Source organism: Xenopus laevis, chromosome 5L (assembly GCF_017654675.1).
Source record: "Xenopus laevis strain J_2021 chromosome 5L, Xenopus_laevis_v10.1, whole genome shotgun sequence".
NCBI lineage: Eukaryota > Metazoa > Chordata > Amphibia > Anura > Pipidae > Xenopus > Xenopus laevis.
The window spans coordinates 40316684-40328828 of NC_054379.1; the positions used below are offsets into that span (position 1 = coordinate 40316684).

At 37.1% G+C, this 12145-nt stretch overlaps 1 protein-coding gene across 1 annotated transcript; it reads left to right on the forward strand.

Moving 5' to 3' along the window:
- Positions 1–388: 388 nt before the first annotated feature.
- On the forward strand, positions 389–10484 carry LOC121393647 (myelin and lymphocyte protein-like). Its single transcript, XM_041562683.1, has 4 exons — positions 389–679; positions 5498–5665; positions 9184–9303; positions 10232–10484. Exons 1-4 carry the CDS (start codon positions 575–577, stop codon positions 10307–10309), a joined length of 471 nt encoding a protein of 156 aa, XP_041418617.1. The 5' UTR covers positions 389–574; the 3' UTR covers positions 10310–10484.
- Positions 10485–12145: the final 1661 nt, after the last annotated feature.

Here is a 12145-nt window from a genome sequence, read left to right on the forward strand (position 1 = left end):
AACAAAACAAATGACTTCTGCACTCCAATACTGGAGAACACACAAGTGGTCAGCAGATCATACAAATGATAGGGTTCTGCAAACACCTTCAAGCGACTATCATCTGACTCAGGAGTGCATCCCATGCCCAGGTGACTGCCAATGAAATGAATGCCAGTGATTAAATCAAGTGTAACTGATTGTTTAATAGTGTTTTTTACAATCTATAACACAGTATCAAAGCATGAACTATTTAATAACAAATGGTCGGTCCTATTTTCATTGCATAGTGATCTTAATCCATCATATCCATCTATGATGAGCCATATGCTGAGCCATGCACATAAATGGAAGTATTTATACTGTGGCTTTTTGTCTTTGTGGTGTGACACATACACACCAAACCAGTATGCATAGGAAATGGGTGTACATTTACCAACCCTTAACTAATGAATAACATGTGGTTAATTGAGCTCTAAATACTAGTTCTGGCAGCTTTTTGCCTTTTGGAAAGCTGCTCTTGCGAAGCCGGTTGTTATTAACCTCTCTTATTTCCAAGGATCAAGACATCCAAGAACTTGATACCATTTTTATAATGTCGGCGGTTAACATAGCACAGACCTATGCAACTAATTCAGCTTTACCCAGTGGGATAAGAACTTGTTTAAGTTTTCCTGAAGCCCTCATGGTATTAGAATTGGTGAGTAATGATACTGCATGCTGAAGACAGGATTGCTTTATACGGGAGTTGCCAATATAGGATGGCACTGGCTACAGTTTTACTCTGTGCTTCATAACTCAATCTGTGGTTTTCAACCCAGGAGTCACCAATGGATTGTGGAATCAGCTAAACCTGTAAATAGATCACTGGAATTGATGTCACCTGAAAATTCCATATTCAGTTAATATAGCACCTTTGTGTCTATTAAGAGATCCCATACATAAATATTAGCTTTGGGTTGTAGAGTAGCCTGTTTCATGTTAATTGAAGAACAGTTTGAAAGCCAGTAATGTCCATCATTTTTTGGTTTAGGTGCAACGTTGGGCACTGGGTTTCATTTGGAAGGGTTGAACTTGGTTTACTTTGGTCTTTTTTCAACCCAACTTAACTATGTAACGATGCCTTCCACTTTTTAAAGGCTATGGTACATGGAGCGTTTTGATTAGCCATTTAATGATGGTGCTTAAATTGACGATTCGCTTCCCATTGGGTAGGATGGCAAGGAAAACAATTTCTCAGGAACTGCCATTGTTTTCTAAGAACACATAGGTGCATAATCCAGCTGCTTTGATCCCTTCACTTACTTGCCAAAACTTTCATCCTTATTGCAGCAATAGAGGCTTCTTTCTGTGTGATGAATTAAACATTATTATAGGAGATAGGGTTACTTGTTGTTCATCAGTCTTTGTTCTAACTGGTCATGGGGAAATTTAATAGAAATTGGTCATTGAAAATATGTACCATTATTATTAGGTTTTCTAAATCTGTATCTAGTATTTTCCAGATGAAGATAGTTATGATCACCAATGTGCAGTTTATGCATGTCTAATAAAAAAGGTTTAATTGTGACCTTCAAACTACTGATAAAAAAAAGCATTATGCCCAATGAAAATTTGTTTCTTATTTTTTAATCAACACTGATGCAAAGTTTCATGTACAATTACATTGTACAAGCCCCACCATTTGAATTAACCTTCAATTTATGTACCATTAAAGGTTAAAAAATACAGGATACATAGGGCCCTGTGTTAATAAATGGAGAAGTACAGATATAGGATCTATTTTATGGAATGCTTGGGTCATGGGTTTAGGGATAAAGGGGTAAATTTATCAAAGAGTGAAGTTCCGCCACTAGAGTGAAATTCCGCAGCACTCAATTAATTTCTATGGGATTTTGAGAGTATTTATCAATGGGTGACAGTGAAAGTTCACCCTTTGATAAATACGCCTATAAAAATCCCATAGAAATGAATGGAGAGTAGCGGAATTTCACTCTAGTGGCGGAACTTCACTATTAACTTCACTCTTTGATAAATATAACCCATAGGGTTTTTCTTTAATTTGGATCACTATACTTTGTCTACTAAAAACACTAAAACAGTAAGTAAACCCAATAAGATTGTTTTGCCATCAATATAGTTGTAGTCTATAAAAGTGCTAAGTACTTTTTTATAATTACAGATAAAAAGGAAATAATAGAGGTGATGGTATTCATACTCAGCTAGGTAAACAAATTAATGCTGGGTGTTTTTTGTAGGTTATTCCAAGTTTTTATCAATTAAATTAATGACTTACGTTCATTTGTTCTTTTAATTACTAGCAAGTCTATTTTGTTTCTCTTTTGTTGTCTGGCATGAAGGAAAAACAATCTTGCTATCCAGCAAAAAAAAAAAAAAAACCTTATATAACTTCCTAAAATTTCCCCCACCCTTTCCATGAGTATTTTAATATTGCTCACAATTATTATAATTGTAATGACGGGTTGTGCAGTGATCACTTGTTTCGCGACTAATACAGTACATATTCATGTCAATCCTTATTTTATTTATTTGTAAGGGAGTATCTTCCATCATTAAACATCACCATGGTTACATGGCTTAGTCAGACTGTCATTCATTAGTATCCAACCAATTAGATTAAAGGGTACTAATGAAACCATGAATATGCATAACTGCAGGAAGCTTCAAAAATCTCTTAAAGATTATCTCATTACATGAGCTGTTTTTGATCCCACAATTACTTTTTGCACCGGTAAATAAATATCAACCTCAGATAGAAAAAAATTGATTGCAGAGACAGTGCCTAATAAATAATAAATAGATTTTAAGCCATAAATTGATGTATATTGTAAAAGGATGTGCCATCGTAACTGGGTTATGAAGATGCTCCAGCCTAGTAATTGTTGTCAATCTGCAGGTTACTGTAAAGGGGTTGTTCACCTTTGAGTTAACTGTAAGCATATTATAGAATGGCCAATTCTAAGCAACTTTTCAATTGGTCTTCATTACTTATTTTTTATAGTTTTTTTTAATTATTTGCCTTCTCTGACCCCATCAAAAAAACAAATGCTTTGTAAGGCTACAAATGAAAAAACTCTCCTTTTCATATTCCAGTATCTTATTCAAATCAATACATGGTTGCTAGGATAATTTATACCCTAGCAACCAGATTGCTGAAATTGCAAACTGGAGAGCTGCACTACACTACACTCTCTACATCATACTAGAAATTAACTCAAAGGTGAACAACCCCTTTCACTTTTAGTATGACGTAGAGAGTGATATTCTGAGACAGTTTGCAATTGCTTTTAATTTGTTATTATTTGTGGTTTTTGAGTTATTTAGCTTTTTATTCAGTAGCTCTCCAGTTTGCAATTCAAGCAAAAGTAGAAATAAGAATACATATGTAACCTTAAAGAGAATTTGTTTATGATGGGGTCAGTGACCCCCATTTGATTTGAAAGAATCAGAAAAAAATGGCAAATAATTAAAACAAAACTATAAAAAATAAATAATGAAGATCTATTGAAAAGTTGTTTAGAACTGGCCATTCTATAACATCCTAGTGCTTTAACAGCAGTAAATTAGTAATAGCTTAGAGGTCCATTTATCAAAGGTCAAATTTTAGTGGTATTAGAGCTTTTAGAAATCAGGTTGTTTCTCTAAAAAACACGATTGCCTTGAAAGTTATTAAAAGATGCAAATATAAAAAACACAAATGAAAAAAAAAAAGCTGAGCGATCCAAAAAAAATACGGATATCCGTAGAACCTATAAAAATGTGAGTTTTTCGGACAAATACAACCCAAAGAAAAGAGTTTTTCGTGATTTTTACACTTAGGGGCCGATTCACTAACTTCGAGTTAAGGATTCGAAGTAAAAGGTCCCCATAGGCTTTCCTAAGTTTTTTTGATCGAAGGATATTCCTTTGATCATTGGATTAAAATCCTTCGAATCGTTCGATTCGAAGGATTTTATCGTTCGATCGAAGGAATAATCCTTCGATCGTTCGATCGCACTATTTGCGCTAAAATCCTTCGACTTCGAAGTCGAAGGATTTTAATTCCCAGTCGAATATCGAGGGTTAATTAACCCTCGATATTCGACCCTTTGTGAATCGGCCCCTTAATAAATCTCTCATTTTTAGAGTTTCAGAGAATAAAAACAACACAAATTTTTAGAGAAATAATACCATTCGTGAAAAAAAAAAGAAATCTGAATTTCAGTAAATCGGCCTCTTACTGTTGCAACGGATTTTTATTGCTCATTTTACCTGGGTAATATTGGCCAATAAAACTGTATTAGTCCAAAAGTTGTAGTAAAACTCCTTGTGATAATTTAGAGGCACCCCCAGACAAGAACACTATGCGGCACAAAAGTGTTCCCTTAGTGTTTATTTTAAAACACTTAGGGGCAGATTCACTAAGGGTCGAATTTCGAAGTAAAAAATACTTCGAAATTCGACCCTCGAATTGAAATCCTTCGACTTCGAATATCGAAGTCGAAGGATTTAGCGCTAAACGTTCGTTCGATCGATCGAAGGATTTTGCGTTCGATCGAACGATTAAATCCTTCGAATCGAACGATTCGAAGGATTTTAATCCAACGATCGAAGGAAAATCCTTCGATCAAAAAAAGGTTAGCAAACCTATGGGGACCTTCCCCATAGGCTAACATTGACTTCGGTAGGTTTTATCTGCCGAAGTAGGGGGTCAAAGTTTTTTTTAAAGGGAAAGTACTTCGACTATCGAATTCGAATCGAAGTCGAAGGTCGTAGTCGAAGGTCGAAGTACCCAAAAAATACTTCGAAATTCGAAGTATTTTTCATTCGAATCCTTCACTCGAGCTTAGTGAATCGGCCCCTTAGTCTTGCAATGCTGTGCACCTCACACCTGATAAAAAAATATTGCCTGAGGTGGAGAATGCAGCCACAGACAGCCTTCTCCCCAAGTTAGGGTCAGGTGGAGACTTCCTCGGTGCCACCCCACCCATCCCTCATGAAGGCAAAGATCTCTGGCAGTTTTTCTTTGTACTGGGCAAAAAGAAGAAGAACCCTGGTCAAACTGCACCCTGTCCTGCACACAGTAAATAATAACTCTCACCATTATGGGAAATAAACTGCTTTAAGGAGGAAGTATCTTGTTTGATTGATATAATGCAAGAGTACAGAAGCCAAAAAGCTAAATAAACAAATTTGGATATAAAAGAAAAAAATAAGAGGCAATCAATTTTAAATGGAGATTGATGAAATAATTAGAAAGCTATTCACAGACAGCCTACATGAAGTAAGATGGTCTCAAAGCAGAGCCAAGGTGATTATTTTAGAGATAGCAGGCACACATTGCAGCATAGTTTTTATTAGGTAATTAAGATGTTAGCTCTGTTCCATTCAAACAGTAATATTTGTGGCATAAATGGATGCAAGTGTATGTGCAGGGGTATTTGATCTTATAAATGCTGCATTATTCTACAATTATTCCCTCATTCTACATGATTATTCATACCGTTTCTCATTTTAGATATTTGGAGGTCTGGTGTGGATTTTGGTTGCTGCTACAAAAGTCTCACTGCCTTTGCTGCAAGGATGGGTGATGTTTGTCTCAGTTACCCTCTTTGCATTTACATTAATACTCCTGATACTGTACATTCTTGGAATCCACAAAGGCAGATGTACTTGGATACTTATGGTAAGTTCTGTGCATTAGAGAAGCCTCTCTTAAGCATTCACCCACGCCCCATTGTCATAGCCAACACCCAAGCCTCACCCATCTGAAACACCACAGCCAAAATTGCAATTAGATTTACAGGAATATGGAAACTAGATATTTTATTGCCTACACACAAAAATACTGACCAAAATGCAACTTTTTATCTTAGGAAGGCCAGACTGTAAATAAATCTTGAGTTAGTCTCTATTTTGTGTTTTTAATCCTCGAGTATGGAGAACAAGTAATTCCGGGCATTTATAAGTTTCCATAGTTGCTGTCCTTTATGTCCCTGTGTCTATGGCAAAATTATTATGAGTAGCAATAACAACAAACTAAAATCAATGGTTACAAAAAATGCAAAATGGGTGTACAATATTTTAATACAGCTACCACAGGCTTTAATAATACCTGTTGTGCAAACATTGCACATGACACACTATTTATTTAACTGGAAACTTGGGTGTGGGTGCAACTGCTACGTATATCAATTAAGCCAATCTCACATTCTCTCAACATTAAAGGCACTATAAAGTAGAGTCCTGCACAGGTCCAGCTGGGCAACCCGGACCCTCTAACTCATCACCCAACCTGGACTTGCTGATTCGCTATCAAACTCCCTGTCCCCGCTACCTGACCCTACCTGCACTATTGTGCGAAAGTGATGCCACTCGGGGGGGATAAACCAGGTCAAAATTACTTTTAACTTTGGCAAGTGGGTGGAACGCAAGCCTACACCCGAGTACCCAGGCAGGTTCAGAGAATCGGGGTACCTCTACAAAATTCTCTCTTTGCACTCCGAGGCTCTTCAAATTACATGGGTAAACTTCATGCTGAGAGTTAAAGAAGATGATCAGTTTTTCATACCAAAAAATTCACTGTGGGAAATACACCTAAAACCAACCATTTCATTATAGTTCATCACTATGAGAAAAACTATTTGTAAATATGAACCGTTTGTTCATTTTTTTTACAAGCAGTAACTGCGGTTCCCACTTATAAAAACAAAAGGATTGTGTTGTTTTTGACATAAGGTGGCCATAGACGTAACAATCACAATATTTCTTGGAAACAATCTTTCCAAGAAAGATTGTTCGTTTCAATACACACGTGTAGAGCTGAATCGTCAGATATACAGGTAGAAACAATAGAATTCTACCTGTATCTGACGATTCAGCACTAACAATGGCCGATGTTTAGACAAAATTGTGATTTAATAAATCTTTTTGCAGCTAAGTCTGCGACTCTTGTGCTCCATCCAAATCTATACTGGTCTAATTGTTTGTGGGTCTGCTGGTGTGGCCTGACGGGAGAGTGAGCACTAAACACAGGTGAAGGTGACTGAACAAAATTGCTGAAATCTAATGGCCGATGTTTGGGTCCCTTCAAAGGCACCGAGTCAAATTTTCCGTCCAGCCCGATCGACGAGCCGACTGATATCCAAGTCTTCTGCCAATATCGGTCGGCTCATTTCCCACCATACACGCACAGAATATCGTACGCAAATCCGTTTCGTACGATATTATCTGTGCATCTATGGCCACCTTTAGCAAAGGAATGGAAGTTGCTCACTAAAACAATACTCTATACTCTACAAGGAAACCTATTGATCAAGAGGCTGACTTCTTTCATATACCCATTTAAAGTCTGTACTAGAATGATTGCAAGTGCTAATTGAGTACTAAATTACAATGAAAGTTAAAACTATCAGGGGGTAGCATTTTATCAGGCATTTCCTGGTGACAACAGTTGCCAACTTTCTTTTCTCGGCTAGGCTCCCACTTTGTAGCTTGATCATGTTTGTGAGTCACATTCACAGTAAGTAAAAATAAGTTTATTAGGACATGACAAAACAAACGTACAACAGGTTTGTTTTGTAATGCCCTAATAAACATTTTTTTTACTGTTGTAGGTTCGCTTTGTCATGCAAGAATAAACATATCTTTTACTGATGTAGGTTGGTTTTCTCATGTCCTAATAAAGATATTTTTACTTGTTACATACTGAGAACGTGTACTGATATGAGGCTCACTAACACATGATCAAGCTGCAAGTTTTCCACCTACCAACTGGGGTAATCTCACGTAAGACTTATTATATGGATTAGTTTAGTCGATTTGTACCATAACTTTTTTGGCTCTTAATTATTTTACGGAGCTCAAACTGCACTGAAACAAGTTTGAGGTCTATATAGTGTGTACAACTTCATCCGGCTAGCCAGCAATACCATCTTACCAAACCTAACTTCTGACTGGTTTCTCTTGGTGCCATGCCTGCACTGTCTAAAGCTGACCATAGACTCAAAGGTTTAGTTGTGCAAAACAAAGAATCGTACAATTTCCGGGTCGTGTGTGGAGTCAGAATAGTCGTTGTACAAATGCTGCTGATGTTAATTATTGGCCAGAACATTGTGTGATTTGTTATTTTTCCTACTTTATTTAATCTGATTGTTTAGTTGTAGATCGTTACATTGAAACGAACGATCGCTATCTGAATGTTCGTCTCACAAAGAATAAAATCTGCATGTCTATGGCCAGCTTAATAGGCAGAGGGGTCGGGACTCCAATGTGGAGCCAATGGGAAAGCAAAGGCTACCCAACCAAGACCCAGTGGATTTTCCTTCAGTCCATCAGAAAGGCTGAAGTAAATGGCTAGTACTGTGGGGGAGCATCACCCCTGGTAGTTTTGAAATAACTTATCCTTTAAGTATCCTTTGAGTTAATCTGGGTTTCATAAATTTAAGCAATCTTAAATAAAAATGTATTTATTATCCTACTGTTTACATGCCAGTGCTCCATTAGCCAGCTTGGTGGTACTTACCAGATGGATATCACTGCAAAACATTGTGCCCCCTTGAAAACTTTGTGTACCATGTCTCAACCTGCCACCGCAGTTATTAAAGGAACAGTAACACCAAAAAATTTAAGTGTTTTAAAGGAAAGACAATACGATGTACTGTTGCCCTGCACTGGCAAAACTGGTATGTTTGCTTCAGAAACTCTACTATAGTTTATATAAACAAGCTGCTGTGTAGTCATGGGGGCAGCCATTCAACCACAGGATACACAGTAGATAACAGATATGTTCTATAGTATTCCATTGTATTCAACAGAGCTTATCTGTTATCTGCTGTGTATCTTGTGCCTTTTCTCCTTTTTCAGCTTCGAATGGCTGCCCCCATGGCTACATAGCAGCTTGTTTATATAATCCAAAATAGTGGATTAGTTGCATCCCTAGTTTATATAAACTATAGTAGTCTTTGTGAAGCAAACACACCAATTTTATCAGTGCAGCACAACAGTACATTAACTTTTCATTACTTAAGGACATTTTCATTTGTTGTGTTACTGTTCCTTTAAAGCCTCCAGTGACAACTGCATGAAAAACAAACAGGTCTTACACAGAATGGGCAGCATTCCTATTGGCATACTAGTACTGGAAAGTGTTACTGAGCTGTGTTGCTTTTTGAACCAAAATGATAATGTCTTTTTAAACCACAGGATGCCATTTATCACTGCGTTGCTGTTCTCTTCTACCTAAGTGCTGCTGTGTTACAAGCTAATGCAACAATACGAACATGGAATTTTGGGAGGATATACCAGTTAAATATTGCAGCAACAGTAAGTTTTTGGCACTTTATTTTGATCAGAAAATTGCATTGACAACATCCACATGTTGATTTGCAGGTACAGCCATCCACATCTTGATTTTTTTCAATGACTACCAATGATAGTTCAGAGCAGCAGTCAAGGTGTGGCACACTATTGAGGCTGCGCCCTGAACATTCATCCTATATATAGACTAATGGGTGGATAGTGGTTACATTATACTGCGTTCTATACAGAGCACCTGCATTTGCAACATCCTAGTGCATCTGATGAGGTGCAGTTATTCAGTGCAACTACAATCCACCTTCCATTCTCAGTACATGTGTGCTGCAATGTGGCTAGAGAGTGGCCCAGACTTTAAGGGGCAAATTTACTTACCTGCGAATTTGCACCAGCGTTGCCTTTGCCGCACTTCGCCAGGCGTAGATTCGCCACTAATTTGAATAAGAGTCTGGAATACGAATAGGAGAGGCCTGAATAGAAAGAGGAGTAATAAAAAGTATCAATAACAGTAAATGTGTAGCCTTGCATGGCATTTGTTTTTAAGATGGGGTCAGTGACCCCATTTGAAAGCTGGAAAAAGTCAAAATAAGAAGGCAAATAATGCAAAAACGATAAAAATAAATAAATAAGAAACCCAATTGAAATGTTGCTTAGAATTAGCCATTCTATAACATACTACAAGTTAATTTAAAGGTGAACCACCCCTTTAAGAGCTTTATTATTGCTTATTTATTTTATTTTCTATATTCATGCTTTTAACTTGATGGAATTCTTGATGTAGGTCAAATTTTGAAAATGATTAGATGGTTCTCATGGCAATGGCAGGTCCAGAAAGCTAGGCATCCTGGTCTAATAGATCCCAGTGCATTTCTACCAATTTATAATTGGCTTCGCTCAAATACTCACTAACTCTAACATGTTTTTTATTATATTGCAGGTGTTCGCTTTTTTTGCAACCTTGTTATACTTAATCCATGCCCTTTTCTCTGTGTTGAGATGGAAGCGAAGTGGATGAACCCCAATATTTTGTGAAGAACAAGTGATCAAAGAAATGTACATTTATGTTAAGCAAATTTAGTTTTTTAAAATGATTCCAAGTGATATTTTGGTAAAGCAGTACTGATATTGTTATTTTTATTGTAAAGTAAATCTACCGTAAGTGTTGATATTAAAAGGGGCACATTTACTAAGCTCGAGTGAAGGATTCGAATGAAAAAACTTCAAATTTCGAAGTATTTTTTGGGTACTTTGACCATCGAATAGGCTACTACGACCTTCGACTTCAACTTCGACTTCGTTTTGAACTAAAAATCGTTCGACTATTTGACCATTCGATAGTTGAAGTACTGTCTCTTTAAAAAATACTTTGACTACATACTTCGCCAGTTTAACCGAGGTGCAATGTTAGCCTATGGGGACCTCCCCTAGAAGTTTTCTATCCTTTGTTTGATTAAATAAAAATCCTTAAATCGATCGCTTAAAATCGTTCGAATCGTTTCGATTTGAAGAATTTTATCGTTCGATCGAACGATTTTTACTTTGATCGTTCGATCGAAGGATTTAAATTCGAGGGTCGAATTCGAGGGTTTATTAACCCTCGATATTTGACCCTTGATAAATGTGCCCCATAGTGTTATATATTTGTATCCAGACTCAACTGTGTTGTTTCCATCATTCTTGTTGAAAATGGTTTTACATATAAAAGTTTCTAATATCTCAATAAATAAGTGTATATATTATAAAGAAAAGAAGGAACTGAGACCCCTGTCATTACAGATGTGCTGATGGCTCATTCATGCCCAGATAAGATGCACCAGCAGATATGTTTTTAGGTCTCCATATAATAAACTGAGATCCAGTTGCAGGATAATCTATCCAACCTGCCTGTTGGGTGCACATAGATTTCTCTATGGGGAGCAGTAAGGCTGAAACCTGTCAAACTCGGTAACCTCATCCTTAGAAATGTATAGTCTCATATGAAGAGACAGGCATGCCATCTGAAATGTATATAAATGAGTTGCTAAATTCCATGACGAAAACAAACAACCTATTACATACCTTCCTACCATCTACACATGCTTGGGAAAGCTCAAAGTCGAAAGTGACTTTATTGCCAAAAAAAAGGAGTTTAATCTAAAAATTTGGTGGGCGGAGTCAAACAAAGGGTTAAGAATGGTATTGTTACGCAGCTGTTGAACTGCAGGTTGGAAATCCCAGTCAGAATCTTAGTGGGGACTATGGTAACAAATTAAATATGTCACAAAAGAAACATGTTTATGTTATTGTCAGTCTGTGGGGTCAGCTGCTACTTATACTGGAATAATGTACCCCCTATTTTAAAATATAAGGATATTATAAGTAAGTAAGGAATTCTATGCTTATATAAATCAGGGCTGGAACTAGGGGTAAGCAGAAGAGCACGTGCCTAGGGTGCAATATTGTAGGGTTGCTAGAAACATACCTATTCTGTTGCCTACCCCTAGTTCTGGACCTTGTTCTCCAGTTGTCCTCTTAGCCCCATAGACAATGTGATTAAGTGTGTTGTTAGCAGATGCTCATGTGCACTCTCTTCTGTATGTGAATGCTTACGCATGAGCACGGGGAGACGAACAACCGGCTGGGTTGTCTAGGGCGCCTGGCACTGATATAAATGCATGAGGCCAAAGGCGGAGTGCTTTTATACAGGTCATGGAACTCTGAGGTGACTACTAATATCCTTATATTTTACAACAAGGGGTACTTTATTATAATACACATGTTTCAGTGAGTCATGTGCCACTAAGCACTTATTATAACTGGTGACATCACTTATCACTGTTTATAAGGATATTGTTTACAGGAAGGTCAGACT